The sequence below is a fragment of the Hypanus sabinus genome, chromosome 3 (assembly GCF_030144855.1).
Source record: "Hypanus sabinus isolate sHypSab1 chromosome 3, sHypSab1.hap1, whole genome shotgun sequence".
NCBI lineage: Eukaryota > Metazoa > Chordata > Chondrichthyes > Myliobatiformes > Dasyatidae > Hypanus > Hypanus sabinus.
Window position 1 is genome coordinate 49,974,671 of NC_082708.1, and position 19,264 is coordinate 49,993,934.

At 37.7% G+C, this 19,264-nt stretch overlaps 1 protein-coding gene across 4 annotated transcripts in view; it reads right to left on the reverse strand.

Annotated features, from left to right (window-relative positions):
• Positions 1-3,007: 3,007 nt before the first annotated feature.
• Positions 3,008-19,264, reverse strand: part of kbtbd3 (kelch repeat and BTB (POZ) domain containing 3) — a 29,814-nt gene continuing 13,557 nt past the window's right edge. For all 4 annotated transcript variants that reach the window (XM_059964291.1, XM_059964292.1, XM_059964294.1 and 1 more), the window contains one exon: positions 3,008-19,110. In XM_059964291.1, coding sequence (XP_059820274.1) covers positions 17,511-19,110 — 1,600 coding nt within the window. In that variant the 3' untranslated portion in view covers positions 3,008-17,510. The remainder of the gene's footprint in view (positions 19,111-19,264) is intronic.

The following is a 19,264-nucleotide window of genomic DNA, read 5'->3' on the forward strand; positions in this document are numbered from 1 at the left end:
AGCAATGAATAAATAAAAAGCAAGTTTCTATCATTTTCCAATGCTCTTTAGCTACAGGTGTTTGATTAAAGATTGCTGTATGGTAATATTGTGTAAAGGGATACAGCAAGCAAATGTAGGACTGTCAACTTGACAGAAACAAAGTGTGGAAAATTTTCTTGGGTCTGACATCTAATCAATGTTTAGAAAGACGGGTAAATCAAGGAGTCAGTATGCAGTTATTAAAGAGAAGGTAAACCAACATAATTCAATTTTTGAAAGAGGGTACAAGAAATATCAATGAAGCTAGGCCACTGATATAGTATAAATAAATTTTATCAAGCTGTTTTACAAAATCCTACATGGAAGATTGAAGGTAAAGATCTAAAGTCAAAGGAAAATTTATTATCAGAGTACAAACACGTCACCACATAAAACAATGAAATTCTTTTTCCTGTGAGCATACCTGGCCAATCTATAGAATAGTAACTGTAAACAAAATCATTGAAAGAGCACGAGCATAAAAGATAACAAACTACAAACGCAATTAAAAGTAAATAACAATAAATAATGAGAGCATGAAATAACAAAATCAAGTGTCTTTAAAGTGAGATAATTGGTTTTGGGAACATCTCAACAGATGAGTGTAGTTATTCTCTTTTGTTCAAGAGCCTGATGGTTGAAGGGTAGTAACTTTTTGTGAACCTGGTGGTGAGAGTCCTGAGGCACTGCACCTTCTACCTGATGGCAGCAGCAAGAAAACAGCATGCTCTGGGTGGCGACGATCTTTAGTGAAAATGTTACTTGTCTACAACAGTGTTTCATATACCTGTATTCAGTGGTTGGGAAGATTATACCATGATGTACAAGGCAAAATCCACTACCTTTTGTATGATTTCCCACTGCAAGATATTGGTGTTTCCATACCAGACCATAATGCAGCCAGTTAATACACTTTCCACCACACATCTTTAGAATTTGTCAAGGTTTTTGACAAGTTGGGCTTAAAATTAGCTCAGTTTAGTGTCATCAGCAAATATTGCTATGCTACACTCAGTCCCTTCTTCCAAATTATCAATGTAAATAGTAAACAGCTGCAGACCCAGCACCGACCCCTGCAGCACCCCACTTCCAACCGGAGAAACACCCATTTATACCAACTTTCTGCCTTCTATCAGTTATATGACATCCACCTGCTCCCCTCTATCCATTGCACTTATTATGTCCTCAAAGAACTCCAAAAAGTTTGTCAAACAGGAACTGCCCTTTCTGAATCCATGCTGCGTCTGTCTAATGGAACCACTCCTTTCTAAATGTTTCACTATTTCTTCTTTAATGACAGCTTCAAGCATTTTCCCCGACTACAGATGTTAAGCTAACTGGCCTATAGTTGCCTGTCTTTGCCTTTTTTAAAAAGTGGCATAACATTTGCTGTCTTCCAATCCGCTGGGACCTGCCCATGAAGTTTTGATAAATGATTACCAATGTGTCTACTATAACCTTCGCCAATTCCTTCAGCATCCTGGGATGCATCCCATCAGGACCAAGGGGACTTATCTACAAACCCCATTTCCAGAAAAGTTGGGATATTTTCCAAAATGCAATAAAAACAAAAATCTGTGATATGTTAATTAACGTGAAGCTTTATTTAACTGACAAAAGTACAAAGAAAAGATTTTCAATAGTTTTACTGACCAACTTAATTGTGTTTTGTAAATATACACAAATTTAGAATTTGATGGCTGCAACACATTCAACAAAAGTTGGGACAGAGTTAAAATAAGACTGAAAAGTGCACAGAATATTCAAGTAACACCGGTTTGGAAGACTCCACATTAAGCAGGCTATTGGTAGCAGGTGAGGTATCATGACTGGGTATAAAAGTAGCGTCCATCAAAGGCTCAGTCTTTGCAAGCAAGGATGGGTCGTGGCTCACCCCTTTGTGCCAAAATTTGTGACAGAATTGTTAGTCAGTTCAAAAGGAACATTTCCCAACACAAGATTACAGAGAATTTAGGTCTTTCAACATCTACAGTACATAGTATTATGAAAAGATTCAGAGAATTCAGAGACATCTCAGTGCGTAAAGGGCAAGGTCGGAAACCACTGTTGAATGTGCATGATCTTCGAGCCCTCAGGCAGCACTGCCTAAGAAACCGTCATAGCCACCTGGGCTCGGGAGTACTTAGGCTGCATGTCAATAAATCCTTGAAAGTAGCATGTACAAAGAAGTTGTTAATTGGGTACATAGGAGATTGTGGAAATATTAGCAGGAAATTAGTTATAATTAGACTACTGTAATTATGTATAATTCCGGTCACCCAAACCGTAGGAAGGGTGTTAGTACAAGAGTGTGTGAAGGAATTTCATGAACATGTTGGGGTGGAAAGCTATGGATGGGATAACAGAATGTCAACGTTGCAATTCTATTCTTTCAAACAAAGAAAAGGGCAGTTACAGGTTAACAATCTACTTTCTTTAGTATAGACTAAAGGTTTGTTAATGATAGATGGATTAGTAGAGAGCTTAGGAACATTTCACTCAATGAGCGGTGGAAATCTGGAACTCACTGCCCGAAACATGATAAAGGTAGGAAACTTCATTTTTTAAAAAAAAACTGCATAATCACTTGAACAGTCATACACTGCAGGTTAGGGACTAAAAACTGGAAGACACCAGAGACGCTGATGCTGAAAGCTGAAGCAAAAAAAAAGAAAAAGTTGCTGGAGGAACTCGGAGAATCAAGCAGCTTCTGTAAGATGAAAGGAATTGTCCACATTTCAGGTTAAGATCTTGCATCAGTACTGAGAGTAGTGAGGAAAGATAGCCCGTTTGAAGAGAGGGTGAGGAGGTGTAAGACAGAGGTTGGTAGGTGATAGTGCTGGGGAGAGGTGTAGGTATGATACCTCAGTGATGTGGAGAGCGGTATGATAAAGATGGGAGGACCAGAGTTGGAAGGACAGAAATAGGAGAACATGGAAGGTAAAGGTTATCTGAATTAGGAAATGAGATTAATATGAAATCCAAGTAACCTCAATTTGATGATTCTATGATTACTTATGCTGTATATGATCAAGGCCAGTCAAGATCAGCATTGGGCCTCTCTTGAATAATCAGCAAGTTATACTTGCCACATTAGTTGCCATCAATACAACTTGCTAGTCAGGACATTTCAAATTTTAAATTAAAAAATTTTAATTCTGAAAAGGTTTTCAAGATTGTTTTCAAACAGCTTCCAGTAATGCCTTTAAGGACTGTTGACTTATAGCTACCAAAGGGCAGGGGGTACTTTAGTCCCACAACACGACATTCAAGAACAGCTTCAACCACTTGGTTCTTGAGTTAACCTGTATAACCCTAATCACTATCTCAGTATAGCAACAATATGGACACTTTGCATTACCAGACTTCTACAAAAATTCTAATTGTATTTTTTCTTGTAAAATTGTGTATAATTTATGCTTTACTTGGAAATGTGTTTCTGACGCTATGTGCACGTGATGCTGCTAGTTTTTCATTACAGCTGTGCTGACAAGTACTTTTGACAATAAACCCAACTTTTGAGTCCAGCTTCTTGAAAAATTCCTTTACTATTTTCAAACCTTACCCTCTAATAGTGTGCTTTAAAACCAAGTACTGTTTTCAATTTTTTTGGCCTTCTTTTTACTATTGATAACATCTTTCCACTTTCCTTGTCTGACCCTGAAACTAGCAAAAAAAAGATTGAAATGCAAGTGATACATCCTTCAGTTTTTACAGGTTTATTATCGGTCTTGATCCATGTAAATGCTCCATCCATGAATATACAGTGTGCTTTGGATTACATTCAGGACTAGATTAGGTAAATAAAATGACAGTTGGTGCAATGTGAGAAAGAACATACATGAACATGCTTCTTCACTATTAATTGACTGCATTGACAGCATGCTAAACTCCTGAATCTTACTGTTGCTCTGCAGCCTAAAATTCTTCATCCTCTTTGGGTCTAAACAATGCAGCATGCACTCCAGTGTAAAAGCATATTACTTATTATAGGCTTTATTTCAGCATCCCAGATACATTAAACTTCGGGAGAAGGTGGTGCAGCACAAGTTTTATTGCCATATTCTTCAAAGCCAAATAGCAAATTTAAGGAGATAACAACTTGAGTAATTCATTTATTTTATTGTGGTTAATAAAGTTAAATAGTTTTACACAGAATTCCAAAACGATCACATTTAAATATTTTGCCATTTTGCACTGCTCCTTTTGATAAATATATTATTGTGCAAAAGTCGTAAGCACCCTAGCTATATATATGTGTGCCAAACTGTTCACTTTGGAAAGGAGTCAAAAATATTGTTTCAAATGGCAAAGGACTGCAGACACCAACAGCACTGTGAATTAGAGGCCCTCCTAGCTGAAACAGAAATACAGCATTTAGTCACTGAAGGTCTATTAGGAAGGCTAACGGTTTCTATTTTGAGGGATCTAGAGAAAAGTTATCATTTGTGACACTTAGAATTCATTGGGGTGAATCTGGACATGCAGGAATTGTCAATGTGGATCAGAGAGCGAGCTTGTAAATCTGGAAGGAGTATAGAGTGTTGGGAATGGTGAGGGTGGAGCGCTGCAGGAAGGGTATAGGTATGGAAGAATATGCAGGCAGAAGGGATGAGCTGTGATTACATTAATTATCATTGGATTTTAGCACACTTTTAATAAGTTAGTGATGACTTTAAGCAGAAAAGACATTTCAAATCATTTTCAAAGTTCAAAGTAAATTAATTATCGAAATACATATATAACCCTGAGATTTATTTTTGTGCAGGCATTCACAGTAAATACAAGAAACAGAAGAGAATCAATGAAGGATTGCACCCAACAGGACAATCAATGTGCAAAAGACAACCAACTGTGCAAATACAAAAATAAAGATAATAATAAAAGAATAGTCCAGAAGTTCCCAGCAATTGAGAAGTGAGTGTGCTTGGCTACGCCCATACCTCAGGTTTTGCTAGCTTGAGTTGAGAAGAATAAAAATACAATATTAATAATAAATAAGCAATCAATATTGAGAACATGAGATGAAGAGTCCTTGAAAGTGAATCCATAGATTGTTAGAACATTTCAGTGATAGGGCAAGTGAAGTTGAGTGGGTCCTGAGACAGCGGTGCTTTCTTCCTGATGGTAGCAATGAGAAAAGAGAATTGCCTGGATGATGGGGGTCCACGATGAGGGATGTTGCTTTCCTGCGACAGCACTATTGTACACGTATTCAATGGTGGGGAGGGCTTCACCTGTGATGGACAAGGCTGTATCCACTACTTTTTGTAAGCATTTCTATTCAAGGGCATTTGTGTTTTCATATCAGGCCATGATGCAAGCTGTCAATATACTCTCCACCATGCATTTATAAAGTTTGTTAAAGTTTTAGATGCAATGCTAAATCTTTACAAATTTTTTTTAAGAGGTGCTACTGTGCTTTCTTCATAATGGCACTTGCGTGCTGGACCCAGGACAGATCCTCGGAAATGATAACACCAAGAAAATTAAAAGTTTCTGACCCTGTCCACCTCTAATCCCCCAATGAGGACTAGCTCATGGATCTCCAGTTTCCTCCTCCTGAAGTCAATTATCGGTTCCTTGGTCTTGCAGACATTGAGTGAAAAATTGTTGTGGCATCACTCAGCCAGATTCTCAATCCCTCTCATGTATGCTATCCCTTAAAATCTTTGATTTGGCCAATTAAAGCAGTGTCATCAACAAACCTAAATATAGTTTTGGAGCTGTGCTTAGCCTCAGTCATAAGTATAAAGTGAGTAAAGCCAGGAGCTAAGCACACAGTCTTGTGGTGCAACTGTACTGATGGTGATTGTGGAGGAGATGTTGTTGCCAATTCAAACCGACTGGGTCTGCAAGTGAGTAAATCGAGGTTCCAGTTACACAAGGTGTTGAGGTCAAGGTCTTGATACTTACTGTAGTCAATGAAGAGTATCCTAATGTAGGCATCTTCGCTGTTCAGATGTTCCAGGGTTGAGTGAAGAACCAATGAAATGGCATCTGCTGTTGACCTGTTGTGGCGTGAAGCAAACTGAAGCAGATCCAAGTTGCTTCTTAGACAGGAGCAACTTCATTTTCAGCTTTATCAAATATTTTAGTTAAAACACAACTGCATCAATTTAAAGCATACGTGTCCCAAATCACTTTTTAAAAGCATTAGCTGAAATAACTTGCTAGTTTATACATTAGTTGTATCATTGTACACTCATTTCAAATGGAATTTCCATCACATTCATTGGAAATATACATTGATGTAAGGAAGGGTTCACTACAATTTCAAAAGAAAATTTGCAGATGCTGGAAATCCAAGCAACACACACAAATTGCCTGAGGAACTCAGCAGGCCAGGCAGCATCTATGGAAAAGAGTACAGTTGACATTTTGGGCGCAAACACTTCATAGGGTCTTGGCCTGAAACACTGACTGTATTTTTCCATAGATGCTGTCTGACCCGTTGAGTTCCTCCAGCATTTTGTGTGTGTTCACAACAACATTGTATTCCAAAACTGTATGAAAGATTTATGCATAAAACAGTGCAGTCAATTCAATATTTGATTTGGAAGCTCACTGTTAAAAAGTCACCTTGAGGAAGATAGTAGCAATAACCCTTTGTATTTGGTTGCAGCAATTTTACAGTGGGTTGCACAGGGGAAGCATTTCTGTACTTACAAATTGCATTCATATATTACAAAACACTACTGCTTAACAAAAAAATTACGATTCTACTAGTAAACATCATTTTAAACTGTTCAGCCTTTTTATATTTTAAACCAGATGTAAACCTGAGCTTTCATTTTTGACATTCACAGATAATAAAGTTGCTAGCTACTGCTATTGTAAATAACCTTCATATGTAGAGGACTACTATTTATCAACGTTAATGTTCATTTGCTCACAAAAACACATGTATAATGACTAATTTCATTTTTTAATATTTTATATTAATATGATTGAAATTGTCCTTTTACGATTGGTAATTTAAAACTTTTATCAGAAAATGAAATTTCCTGGGTAGTAATACAACATGTAAAATACTTCTTCATTTCCCTGATCATTATGGTTCAATATTATCAGTCAATCAGGATGAAGAATCTTTGTCATCATCGAAGGCAAAATACCTCTCAGACCTGTTTTGCCTTAAAAATGAAAGCAAAAAACCATGTCATATTTACTTTATTTCTTTACATTGGGGGGGGGGGGGTCATTTTGGTTCATTCAATCAAAGGCAGATTACACAGCAAACCCATTCATCTACTTCTTTTTCCTGTAAACATTCATTTCGCATTTCCTCAAGCTTTTACCATCCACCAACACACTGAGGGTAATTTACCAGTACAGATATTGTTGGAATGGTGGAAGGAAATAGGAAATTGAGATAGTCACAGGAATATTAGAACAAGAACATCATCAGAATTGAACCCAGATCTTTGGAGCAATCAGGCACTGGCTCTACTAGCTTTGTCACTATGTTACCCATTGCTTTCTGTCTGGTATATTACTCTTTATGTATTTTCAGCTCCCTTCCATCATTGCTATAGTATCATTGATGATATGCAAAGAACAGAACTGCACTTTGTAAAGAAGAAATTGTTCATATATCTAAACTTAAAGAATAGAACACCAATTATAATGATAATGATGCATTTTTAATTAAAATTACTTGAAAAACATGATTTCATTTTCAGCTAGTTATGCTTAGATAGTTAAAATTTCAGCTAGGGTTGCCAGAATTCACAAGTACATCTTCAGGACATGTCTAAAGAAGTGACCTCAATGGCCATTAACAAAGCAACTCTCAAGGCTTCCAAAGTTACTAGTAGGAAATTGTGAAAACTCCATTGAGTTTCCAAGCAACAATATGGACCAAAGTTATCAGCGTTCAAAGTAAATTTATTATCACAGTAAATACAAGAAACACAATAGAACCAATTAAAGACCATAATGCAACAGGACAAACAACCAATGTGCAAAAGACAACTGAACAAATACAAAAAGAAAGAAATAAAAAAAATTACAATAATAAGTCAGAGTACCAGAAAAATACAACAGAAACAGGCCCTTTGGCCCATCTAGTCTGTGTCAAACCATTTAAACTGTCTATTCACATCAACCTGCATCAGGACCATAGCCCTCCATATCCTATATGCACCACTTGTGCTGGCAGCTCATTCCACACTCTCACAACCCTGAGTAAGAAAGCTTCCACTCATGTTCCCCTTAAACTTTTCACCTCCCACCCTTAACCTATGTCCTCTAGTTGTAGTCCCATCCAACCTCAGTGGAAAAAGCCTGTTTGCATTTATCCTATCTATACCCCTCATAAATTTGTACACCTCTATCAAATCTCCTCTCAATCTTCTATGCTCCAGGAATAAAGTTCTAACCTATTCAATTTTTTTCAGATAACTCGGTCCTCCAAACCTGGCAATAACCTTGTAAATTTTCTCTGTACTCATTTAAACCTTATTTGTATTTTTCCTGTACGTAGGTGACCAAAACTGCACATAATACTCCAAATTAAGCCACACAATGTCATACAACTTCAACAAAACATCCCATTTCCTGTACTCGATACTTTGATTTATGACAACCAATGTGCCAAAAGCTTTCTTTATGACCCTATCTATCTGTAACACCACCTTCAATGATTTATGGACCTGTATTTCCAGATCCCTTTGTTCTACTGCACTCCTTGGTTGGTCCTACTGAAGTGCAAGAACTCCAACTTGTCTGCATTAAATTCCATCTGCCATTTTTTCAGCCCAGTTCTCCAGCTGGTCTAGATCCTGCTGCAAACCATGATAGTCTTCTTCGCTGTCCACAATCTTGCTTATTTTATTGCTTATATATATTTATTTAATAGTAAATAAACAAACAATAATTATCAAGAACATGAGATGATTGTTAGTGTTCACTTCCTGTAGGGCTGGAGAGAAAACTGATAGCTGTCTATTAACTCAAATAGTGCCAGTCCTTAACCAAATGTTTTATTCTGCCTAAAGTGAAAATTAAATTAAAATCTCCACATTTCTTTTGAGCTTGTTCATTTTTTATTCATCAGTTCTCAACGCTTCTATAGATTTTACGTTATGATATAAAATACAGACGACAATTTGTAGTAATATTTAACCATGCAGAATTTTAAGATTATGCTCTAATCAATTTATGTACTCTCTGTAAACCTGAGATCAAAATTGAGCCTGTCCTAAGTCACACCTCTATTGTCTCCAGAATATCCTAGCTTCTGATCCAGAATTCTCATCCTGATTTTCCTTCTTAATGTTTGTGACTCACTCCAGCCTGGTGATATTTCTAGTTCTCATTTTGTTTTTTTTTATAAAACTTGCCCCTGATATTTAATGCTCTACCACTAAATGCTGTACACAAGTAATGAGATCTGTAATCTCTCCTTAAACCTTTCTTCTAAAGTTCCTAATACTGCCTTATGTTGTTTGGTGTTAATTGTGTCTTTTAATGATCTGACATGCCATATGGTATTTTGTTTTTGTCGGAAGTGCTATATAAATTGCAGCAATTTTTAAAGATATTATGCAATGTGCATGCATATTTATAAAAAGTTACTGTAAACAGCAGAAAAAATTCCTAAAATTTAAAAGCGTATGGTGCAAATCATCTCCATTATGGAACAAGAATAATTTTCTATCTGAGGGAAACCATTCACTAACAGAACTTGGGAAGATAAAGGTATTAATACTCTTCAAGATATTAATGGGGCAAGTACTACCCTTAGCTTTCAAGAACTGGTATCTCGATATAATATTTTTAAATACTCTCTGTTCTTCTACTTTAGAATAAGATCAGCTTGTAGAACCTACGGGGTTCCCTGGGGATCAGATTTAAAGGACCACTCCATTTTAAGTTGGGTACAGAGTTTTCCAAGACAGACAGTGTCATATATCTATGATAAATTAAACTCCCAGAAATATATGCCCACAACAGGAATGAAAGCCTGGGATAGGGACATATCTGAATCGGGACACTTAGACTGGGATGCGATTTGGTATAATGCTGCCAGTGCTTCAAAAAACCCAAATCATTGGTATATACACTTGAAATTTTGTCATAGAGCATATCTAACACCAAGAATTAGACATCAAATGGGACTGGTTCCTGACCCATATTGCTCATTTTGCCCCCACAAAACCATTGGCTCATTTATATACATTGTATGGGAACGTCCAGGGGTTTTTGGTTTGTGGGGAAGGCTATCAGTACTCTTACAGAACTAATGGGGGTACAATTACCAATGGACCTCGCTGTACATCTTCTAAATGACGACCACAAAATCTGACTGACAGGCCTCACTGCAGCTAAGAAGATTGTAGTCCAGTGTTGGAAATCTCCTCATGATACTTCAAGTACTCATGGGCTTCGGAGCTTCTTGGACATTTCTTACCTGGAATTATCATCAGCAAGAGTAAATGATGCATGACCAAACACAATCTTAATGTGGACAAATTTGATATCTAACTTAAAAGATCCTCTGTTAAAATAGGAATGCTCTGTCTGTGTAAGCACTACTATTCAGCTGGTTGGTGGAGGGGATGGGCTGGGGGGGGGGGGAGAGAGAGAAGGGTGGAGAGGGGAATGGGGATGAGGGTTGGGGTGGCTGGGTTAAACATTCAAAATGTAATCAGCAACTGGTTGTATTGAATGTAATTTGTTGGTGTTGCAATAAAAATTAGTGATAAAAAGTTACTGTATAGAATTCTAACTCTCAGATAGCTATCAAGATCTTGAGAATTAAACGTTCACATTATTTTGAAGAAATATCAGGTGTTCTCCTGAAGCTGCTTATTTTTATATTTAAATACTAATCTGACTCATCACATCAAGTTGTGCTGAATGATAAATGCACTCAATAAAATTCGATGATGCCAAGTGCAAACGATAAATGGTTACAATTTTTAAAGGAACATATACACCAGGAATCTGACAGAAAGTGGAGCTTTTAAAAGTTTATTTGCTGCTTCATTCATTATTTAATTTTACTTTGTAGTAATGAAAGTCTAGAAATGTGGGTATTTAAATCATCCTTAAGATGGGAAAGAAAGGAAACTGATATACTGTATAGCACTGATTGGAAATGAGGCAATAATTGTTTACAGGTTTGCTGTGGTGAACATGGAATATGTAGAACAGAGATTGCTTATGTTTACTTCACGGAAGTTTCGTATTGTACTGTAACTTTCAAAATAAACTGCAACTGACTAACACAGCCTTCTAAAATAGAACAAATAGCCATGTCTCCAGCTGCCGATGTTTTTTAGCTGCGAGTGTTAATGTAACCATAGCCCTAAATGTAACTGCAACAAACAAATGAGTGTACATAAAAATAAGTACATCAAATTCTCCTTTAGTCAGCAGTTACAAATTCTGGAACTGAAATTCTTGGAATTTCAGAGGTTCTTGGAAACAAATTACAAATGACTGCACACAAGATCATCATGCACTGCCATTCCTCAAAACAAAAGGGTAATCCTTTTTAAAGAACAACTGTTTTATTGCCAGCTCGCAAGTTGTAATGTCAACACTGAAGCATTTGCAACATGTTAAACCAAAAGTGGACAATAAATGATCCATCTTGACTTCCCCAAGAATCACCCTCATTTTAGAAGCTAGCCTTCAGCTACATTATTTCAATTCACTTCTTATGGCAGTGAGGTTACAGGATCAGAAAGCATTCTTCAAAAGGAAAAGTGCAATAGATGGGGTGACTGACAGTACGATTACTCTTACAAAATAAGTTGCTCGCCAATGCTTAGTAGAGTTTCTGGGACCACTTGGCTGAGACATCACCACAAACCTAAATATGACCAAAAAGTAGAACTCAAGAAGTAAGTTGGGAGAAGTGAGCACAAGTCACACCCTGGATGAATTTTATGAATATAAAGAATTCAACAGCCTCTTAATTGACACCTATTCATCATCTTAAATATTCATTCTTTCTACTCTTGTTCAGTAGCTGCCGTGTGTACTACATTCGGCCCTCCTTATCTGCAAGGGATTGGTTCCGGGACTCCTCGCGAATACCAAAATTTGCGGATGCTCAAGTCCTTTATTCAAGCTGTCTCAATGCGGTGGATCTTAGGACCCAGCAGAACTCCAGACCTTATTTAACCTGTCTCAGTGCGGTAGACATCAAGACCCAGCAGCAGAGATCTGAATCCACAGTGTTTCCGTTCATGAAAATAATCACGATCACAACTGAAAATAAAGTGGAAATAATAAAGCAATCGGAAAGAGGTGAAACGCCATCGGTCAATGGAAAAGCGTTAGGCTACGTCAGTCAACGATCAGAATAATCTTAAAGGATAAAGTGAGAAAGGCTGTGTCCCGATGAAAGCTACAATTATTACTAAGCAACACAGTGGTTTAATTATTGGGTTTTGGAGTTTTGGGTTTTTGATCCTCCACATCAACCCGGCACAGTGGAGAGCACACTCCATAGCGATCTGTCACTAGATCGAACTCAGGAACTTCCCGAGTCCAGCGCTGAAACATACGTTCTTAAGTGTTTTATATGCATAGAAAGGGAAAATATATACTATATACAAATGCAAACGTTTGACTAACTGATGCTAAATAATACCGGATGTACCTGTTCCGACTTACTTAGTAAAGAGAACTTCCGATCTTTATCGATCCCGATCCACGATAACCCACGCACATCCTCCCGTACACTTTAAATCATCTCTAGATTACTTATAATACCTAATACAATGTAAATGCTATGTAAAATAGTTGTTATATTGCATTGTTTAGGGAATAATGACAAGGAAAAAAAGTCTGTACATGCTCGAGCAACAAGTGCTGGAAGAGCACTTCTGAGCTTTCGCAATTCGTGGTTGATTGAATTCATGGATGCAGAATTCGTGGATAAGGAGGGCCGACTGTATGTACAAACAGCACTGCAGTTACTCACTTACAATACTCCCAAACAGATGACCTACATCAAAATGAAAATAAATAAGAGAAAGAACTTGGGAATATCACCTGCAAGTTTCCCTTCAAATCATATACCATTCTAATTTGTGAAAATACTATTAAGATCCATTGTTACTGGGTCTAAATCCAACAGCATTGTGGGTCTACCTTCACTGGGAAGACTGCTGTTATTCAGAAGGGTGGCATTCCACCACCTTTCTCCAGGGCAATTATAAATAAGCAGTAAACCCTGGCCTCATCAATGCTGCCCACATAATGAGAAATTAATGAATGAAAATACTTATCTATGGCAGCAAACATGATGCATATAAATTTTGTCAATCCAATGAAAGGCACATTATTACCAAACAATAGGGGGTTAATCCCTTGGTACAGATCCTTCATCATTTCTTTGAAGGAACATTTCTGGCTGACGGGATAGACAAAAAGCACCACATCGAACACTATAGGAAGAGCACACAAATGTCATCCTGAAACGGAGCTTTCAGTACCTTGACAGAATACTGTATTTCTTCAGTGTGGACCATGAAGAGAACTCAACATGTTTGCAGACCAATTTAGTAGCTCAAAGAAAGAAAAAGGAACCAGCAAAAAAAAAAATCCAATAAAAAAGGGCTCAAGGATAATAAATTTAGTGGGTCGGATGAAGTAAGAAAACAACTTACATAACTGTTAGCTACCTTTTTTTCTTGTGTAATGTTCCCCATGCAAATACACACACCTGTATTAATAATCATTTATCAAAGTCCATACACTGCACAATATGAAACCTCTATTTATTGACAAATGTACCACCTTCCTCTTTTGCACAGAACACAAAGCACAAGTTTGTTAACATCAGGATTTTGAAGTTTGTGGATACTTCAAAGTAAGTGAATGAATAAAATCAAACTGATGGAAATCAAAGTGTAAAGCCACTGTCTCCTACCTAGAGGAGCCTGCTGTGGCATCCACAAAGATCATATGCTGTTTTGAAAATCTGTATCAAATAAGAGGTATTTTATAATACCACCAATAATTTCAAACAATTTTCTTCCTATCAGACAAACCTTTGAAGTCACCATTCTGACTTTTGGAGAAAAGATCTAAACACCCAGACTTTACCATAATGAACCATATCCTCAGCTTTTCTTTTCACTAGCATGTGTTCTACCTATGTTCTAAATCACCATAAATTTATCTGAAGTGTTAGTTCACATGTTGGTGCCTCCAAAGTACAACAGTGCCCCCTTCTGATGACTGATTTCCTTCAAGGCTCTGAACCTTGGCAACAAATACAAAGGGAGAACGTTCATCTGTTTTGGAAAAAGTTATACAGATGACTGGCAGCACAGAAATGTTAGTTGGTAAAAGAACAAATGTGAAAAGCAAACTTGCTGTTGCCATGAGCTGCTTGTCACTGACGTTTTTCATCGATAATCAGAAAAGGTCAACACCCTTCAAGATTGAAATACTTTTCCTTCAATGAGTTGGAATGTTCACATGTACTTGTGAAGAACTATCTTGTGAGGAGTTGTACATCTCTGCAGCAAATTCATTTAGTGTGCATGCTGGAATGAAGTACAAGCTGAGAGAAGAATGGGAGAGCTATTCATGTGCAATGGTGGGGCTTCAGTGAGAAGCAAATGAGTAAATTCCATAATCAAGAATAGTTTCCATTTGCAGTCAAGTGAACAAAGACTACCTTTTGACACATAATGTGAGACCATCTGCAACAGGTGACTGGAATAGGGTAAAGTGCTGGTACAATGACAGACTAGACCAGATGAAATAAATGAGTATTTTGCATCAGTACTCACTATGGAAGACACTAGCAGTGAGCCAGATGTTGAAGTGCATGAGGGGAGAGAAGTGAGTGCAGTTACTAATACAAGAGAGCAGGTGCTCAAAAAGCTGAAAGATTTAAGGTACGCAAGTCACCCTTGCGCAAGGATGAACTGCATCCTAAGGTTCTGAAAGAGGAAAGTGGTAGAGATCGTGGAGGTATTAGTAACGATCTTTCAAAAATTATTGGACTCTAGCATGGTGTCAGAGGACTGGAAAATTGCAAATGTCACTCTACTCTTAAAGAAAGGAGGAAGACAGCAGAAAGGACATTATAGACCTGTTAGCCTGACCTCAGTGGTTGGGAAGTAGTCGAGTCAATTGTTCAAAATAAGGTTATGGAGTATGTGGTGACATAGGACAAAGTCAGCATGGTTTTCTTAAGGGAAAATAATCTTACCTGATGAATCTGTTGGAACTCTTTGAAGAGATTACATATAAGATAGATAAAGGGAATGCAGAGGCTGTTGTAAATATGGACTTTCAGAAGGCCTTTGACAAGGTACCATACCTGAGGCTGCTTACCAAGTTAAGAGCCCATGGCGTTACAGGAAAGTTACTGGCACGGTTAGAGCATTGGCTGATTGGTAGGAGGTAGCGAGTGGGAATAAAAGGATCCTTTTCTGGTTGGCTGCCAGTGACTAGTGGAGTTCCGCAGGGTTTGGTGTTGGGACCACTTCTTTTTATGCTGTATATCAATGATTTAGATGATGGAATAGATGGCTTTGTTGCCAAGTTTGCAGATGATACGAAGATGGGTGGAGGGGCAGGTAGTGTTGAGGAAACAGGTAGGCTGCAGAAGAACTTAGATTAGGAGAATGGGCACAAAAGTGGCAACTGAATTACAAAGTTAGAAAATGTATTGTCGTGCACTTTGGTAGAAGAAATAAATGTGGAGACTATTTTCTAAATGGGGAGAAAATCCAAAAATCTGAGATGTAAAGGGACTTGTGAGTCCTTGTGCAGAACACTCTAAAGGTTAACTTGCAGGTTGAACCGGTGGTAAGGAAGGCAAATGCAATGTTAGCATTCATTCCAAGAGGTGTAGAATACAAGGGCAGGGATGTGATGCTGAGGCTTTATAAGGTACTGGTGAGGCCTCACCTTGAGTATTGTGAACAGTTTTGGGCTCCTCAGATGTGCTGGCATTAGAGAGGGTCAGAGGAGGTTCACAAGGATGATTCCAGGAATGAAAGGATTATCATACGAGGAATGTTTGACAGCTCTGGGTCTTAGAATTTAGAAAGATCAGGGGAGATCTCATTGAAAGGCTGAAACAGAGTAGATGTGGAAAGGATGTTCCCCATGGCGGGAGAGTCTAGGACAAAAGGGCACTGCCTCAGGGTAGAGGGGCGCACACATAAAACAGAGATGTACAGAAATTTCTTTAGTCAGAGGGCGGTGAATTTATGGAATGTATAACCATAGGCATCTATAGAGGCCAGGTCATTGGGTGCATTTAAGGCAGAGCATGGAAGATTCTTGATTGGGGACGGCATCAAAGGCTACAGGGAGAAGGCTGGGCAGTGGGGCTGAAAAGGAGAAAAGGATCAGCCATGATTTAATGAAAGAGCAGACCCGATGGGTCAAATGGTTTAATTCTGTTCCCATGCCTTATGGTCTTTTAAATGGAGAGAAGTAAGTGGAGTGATGGCCACATATACGCTTAAACACAAAAGGTAATGCAAGTCAAATACAAAGACAAAAATATATTCACTGCTTTTTGATGGCTTTATCAAGCCCTTGTGGCATTGAACTTGTGTACTCAGAACACAGCTGCAAGCATATGATAATATCAGCCATCTCCTAGACAGTTTCATAATCAATTCTTTAGAGATCCCAGTGTGATTCTAAAGAATGAAAATGCATACTTTTGCCTTTAAGAGGCTCACCAGGAGCACCACTAAGATGTCACAGAATTAGAGAATTCATTTTGCGGATCATTGAAAGCCTTACAAATACACACAACCAGCCATCATTTTTTAAAATCGGTGAATGAACATTCCTTTTTGAAATGCATTCATAACACTTGCCTAAAATATCAGAGGGCAGGGTTGGGGAGGCTATACATCACAACTGTGAACAAGTGTTTACTCATTAATAATGTTTATTATTTATGCTTGAAAGTCAATATGCTCTTACGATGTTGGAAACAATGAAAATTAACCCCAGGTTGTTCCCATGCCAAGGGAGAATAGCTATTCACTGCTCCCCACTGATGTATGTTACAAAATGCATGAAAAAGTACTTCAAATAAGAAAAGGATTAAACACTGTCAATGGGCCTGTAAAAATTAATGACATAGAACTCAAGTTGAAGATAGATCACTGGATAAGGAACATGTACTGTGTACATGGAATCAAATTCCAGCCTCTATCCAAGAAGTATTGCAGTAAAGTGGTTAAATTATTGTACTAAACAGTCAAAGGTCTGGGCTGGAAATCAGAATTCTGTCGGTGTAGAAGCATACATCTGACTCCAGACACAGAACCCAATGAATTCAATATTCAAGTAATTAAATAAAATCAGGAATTTTGAAACTGGTCTTAGTAAGAAAAATTGAATTGCCACAAAAAGCCATGGGGGAAGGAAAATGTATGCTTGGAAATTAATATTTTAAGTTAAAAAGAGTTTAAATTAAAAAAACAGAATTTAAATAAATACTTGGACTAAATAATTTGTCAATTAACAAGTGATTATAATAGAGCTTTCCAAGGATCTTGATATCTATTGAACTGAATCACTTGACAATGAAACTCTGTTAAAGCCCTGGGCATTGGAGATACTTCCTCCCATTCAGATCTACTACTGTGGTACACTTGTACCTCATCTGTAATTTCATCAGGAGCATAATCCCCACCCAAAATATAAATTTTGTCTGCAATCCCAACAGCTCCAGCATTGAAACCTGCACATTCAAATGAGCCCTCACCTTTCCAAACACAGGTATCCGGACAAAAACTATAGACTTTGTAAGTAGAAAGATCACAAATATACAAGGTGCAGTTTACTGGGACAGCTTTCACTAGAGTAGCATGAAAAAACTGGCCAAATTCTGCAACAAGTTCTGACCATTGATCAGAAGATACATTGTACTTGAAGAAACAATCCAATGATGGATTGAACACATCAGCTATTTCTACCTCAGATCCAAGGACATATATAATGTCTTTGCAGGCACTTGCTTCTGGATAATAAATCCCTCTTGGCAAATGACTCACTGATCTCCATTCTTTGGTAAGAGGATTGTAAGCTTCAACATTTAAAAGAGTCCGGATTTCTCTTGCTCCTCTGGTTTTCCCACCTACTACAAAAAGCTGGTTCATTGCGATAACTGATGTGTGCATGGTCCGAGAGTTTTTCATTGATGAAACTGCATTGAAATTGTTGCTCCTCGGACAATAGCACCATGACTGATCAGTTGCATCATGACACCTTTCTGCAATATGGAGTCGTATGGACCTACTGCAACTAACATTACATCCTCCAGTAATAAATATTTTTTCTCCAAAGGTGACCAAACTTGATCCAGGAAAATCAATAATATTTGTAGCAGGCAATTCTTTCCACGTATCACTCTCAATGTTATAACAAAATGTATGTTTAACCATACTGGTTTCTTCTGTTTTGTGAACAAATATGTATTTCTCTGTTGTAGATGGTCTTGCATCAGGAAAGAGCCCATTAAACTCCTTAAGTTTGTTGAGAGCATCATCAATGGATTCTATACATTTAGGATTATTTACTAATAAACTTTCAGATTTCATAAAATCCTCCAGGGTTTCTTCGGATAACTGATGCAACCTTACCAGATTAATCAGCTGAGGCAAATGTTTTTCTCTTGAATCAGCATCATATCGAGTCCAGAGAAGAAGGGCATCTAGAACAGTGTCCTCATCAGGGACATTCAATGCATCTGCTTCAAGGCATTTTTCTAGCAGTCCAGCATTCATTTCTAAAAAGTCATTTGATTTTAACAGCAGAGCAAAATGCTGCACTACAAATAACAAAGCATGATTGTACAAAGCAGTAGAACCATAACTTTCAGACAAAGACAAAAGTTGTAAGCAATTGGTGAGATCAAGGGTTTTGATAAGAAAGTCACTGCAGGCTTTAGCTAGTAATGATACTTGAAGAAATGAAGACATCTGAAAGAACATTTCAACATTGGTCTCAGAAATCTCTGCGTGCCCTGTGTAAGCAAAATCCAGAAATGCCTTCACAGCCTCCGGAGACAAATTAGTGATTTTTACACTCCCATCATCCCTTTCCCTCATGTGAACTTCAAACATGGCTCTGTAAGGGAAACAGTAACATGGCTACAGCCTTTAACTGGATATTACAAAACTGAAACTCAATAATTTCTTAAACAATATGCAGTATTTTGATATACAGTACAATTTGCAGTATACTTCAGAATTTCTCAAATCACTTTTAGTCAGGTTTTGTA